Genomic DNA, 2550 nt, shown 5'->3' with positions numbered 1-2550 from the left:
CCCCCCCCCCCCTCCCCCCCCCTCCCCCCCCCCCCCCCCCCGTCCCCTCTCTCTCCCCTCTCCATTTCCACCCCTCACTCACATTTTGGGGTTCAGGGCTCCAGGACAGTCGGTGCCCAGGTCCGTGTCCGGCTGTGGCTGTGCCGGGTGTGCGACAGCGGGGCCCTGCCCTCACTCCTCGAGGGGTCCCTGCAATTCCACACCGAAACCGTGAGTGTGACACCACCCTGGGACCACCCAAACCCCCTGAGGGAACCTCCAAACCCTCCCCAACCCTGCTGTGTTTTTTGTCCCCCCAGTACGAAAACCAGACAAGGCTTCCGGGGAAATGGGTGCCCTGGAAGCTGTTGGGGCGTCCCCCCTTCTCCGATGGCATGGGCAGGGAGGGGCTCCCTCCGGGAAAGATCCAGCCTCCCAAGGGATGGCGCTGGGAGGGGCCCTGGAACGTGGAGCTGCAGCCGAGGTGGATGAGGGGGTTTTGACGAGATAGGAGAGGGTTTGGGGGGGATGTTGGGGCGGATATGGGGGGATTTAAGGGGGTTTGGGGGTTATAGGTGGGTTTGAGGGGAATACAGGAGGGTTTGAGGGGGGGGTTGGGAGGGTTTGGCTGGGATACAAGGGGGTTTTGGGAGGATATGGGGGGATTTGAATGGGTTTGGGGGGATAGAAAAGGGTTTGGGAGAGTTTGGGGAGGATATGAGGGGATTTAAGGGGGCCATGGGGGGTTACAGGTGGGTTTGATGGGAATACAGGAGGTTTTGAGAGGGGTTTGAAGAGGGTTTGTGTGGGATACGAGAGGGTTTAGGGAGGATATGGGGGGACTTGAGGGGGTCAGGGGTAGTTTGGGGATATGGGGGGATTTGAGGAGGATACAAGGGGGCTTGAGGGGGGCTTGAGGGGGTTTTGGGTGGATATGATGGAGGATTTGAGGGGGTTTGGGGGGGGTAGAGGGGGGGTTGGAAGGGGGGGCAGGGGGTTGGGGGGGGGTGGGGAGGGATTTGAGGGGATTGTAGAGGGTTACAGGGGTTTGAAGGGTGTTTGGGGGCATACAGGGGGGTTTGAAGGGTGTTTGGGAGCATACAGGAGGGTTTGGGGAGGATATGGGAGGGTTTCAGGGCGTTTGGAAGGGATACAGGAAGATTTGTGGAGGATATTGGGAGTCTGCAGGGAGTTTGGGGGGATACGGGGTTTTGAGGAAGATATGGGGGCTTGAGGGGGATTTGAGGGGGTTTAGAGGGAATACAGGAGGATTTGAGGGGGATACAAGGGGAAAGCCACCCACCTGCCACCACGGGGACCTGGGTGGCACCAGCGCTGTCCCCTTGTCCCCAGGGAGATGCTGGACACAGGCAGTGCCGTGTGTGAGATGCTGCAGGAGCTGAACGGGAACCAGATCCAGAGGAGCCGCTCCAACGGGACCACCTCGGATACTGTGAGTGAGGAGGGGGGAGGAGGGAGCAGGATAGGGGGATGGCAGGATGAGGGGTCAGGAAGGGGGGTGTCGGGGATGAGGATGATGGGGATGGGGGTAACAGGGACAGAGGGGAATGGAGGTGGCAGGTTGGGGGTGATGGGGACAGGAGGAGGGAATGGGGATGGCAAGATGGGCTGATAGAGATTGTGGTGTCACCATGTCATGGTGTCCCCATGTTACTGTCCCATGTCCCTGCTGTCCTATCCTTCCCCAGGACCCTGGAGCAGTGTCAGAGGACGAGCCCTGGCAGTCGGAGTGTTTCTGGCCCTTCCCCTTCCGTCCCAAACCTCCAAGGGGTGTCCTGGGGGGGGCCCTGTGCCGGCGGCGCCGCTGGCACCGTGGCTTGGTGCTTGCCCAGCCCACGGCCGTGGCACCCCTGTTCCTGCTGCAGGGAGTCCCAGTAGGAAAGAGGGGGGGGAGGGGTCTGGGTGGAAGGGGGGAATGGCGAAGAAGGGGTGGAAAATGGGGGAGAGAAGGGATAGATGAGGGATGAGGCACAAATGGAGGGATGGGAGCAGAGGAATGGATGAAGGATAGAGCATGGAGGGATGGAGAGATGGAGGCAGGGATGGGAGGAGGGATGGAAGGATAGGGGGCAAAGGCATGGCTGAGAGATGGGGAGATGGAGGGAGGGAAGGAAGGATGGATAAGGGATGGGAAATGGATAGAGGGATGGCAGGAGGGATGGAAGGATGGGGGGGTTCGATGGAGAGATGTGGAGAGTGATGGAGGAGGGAGGGAAGAGGGAGGGAGAAAGGGAAGAAGGGGGGCAGTGGGATGAATGAGGGATAGGGCACGGATAGAGGGATGAGGGAGGGATGGAAGGATGGGGAGGGCAGGGATGGAAGTGATGTGGAGATGGGCCATGATAGGACTGCAGAACACAAGACAGCAGATGCAGGACCAGAGGACAACAGGGCCAGAGGGGCCCCCACCCCACACCCCATATGCCTCACCTCCCATCCCTTCCTGCCGCAGGACACGGAGGAAACGCCCCCCGTGGCACCGCTGGAACCCTGGGGGTCGCGGCCCCCCCTGGAGCAGCCCCCGCCCTTCATTCTCTGCACCTTCCCCTG

At 61.2% G+C, this 2550-nt stretch overlaps 1 protein-coding gene across 1 annotated transcript in view; it reads left to right on the top strand.

The window, feature by feature from the left end:
* LOC113940063 (fer-1-like protein 5) overlaps nt 1-2550 on the top strand; it is a 22271-nt gene that overhangs the window by 8294 nt on the left and 11427 nt on the right. The window contains 5 exon segments of the mRNA XM_027631120.1: nt 97-210; nt 300-463; nt 1333-1432; nt 1689-1874; nt 2453-2549. Of these exon segments, the coding sequence (XP_027486921.1) occupies nt 97-210; nt 300-463; nt 1333-1432; nt 1689-1874; nt 2453-2549 (661 nt within the window).

This window comes from Corapipo altera, unplaced genomic scaffold (assembly GCF_003945725.1).
Source record: "Corapipo altera isolate COAL_440 unplaced genomic scaffold, ASM394572v1 127719, whole genome shotgun sequence".
Classification (NCBI taxonomy): Eukaryota; Metazoa; Chordata; class Aves; order Passeriformes; family Pipridae; genus Corapipo; species Corapipo altera.
This window is presented reverse-complemented; position numbering and strand designations above follow the sequence as displayed.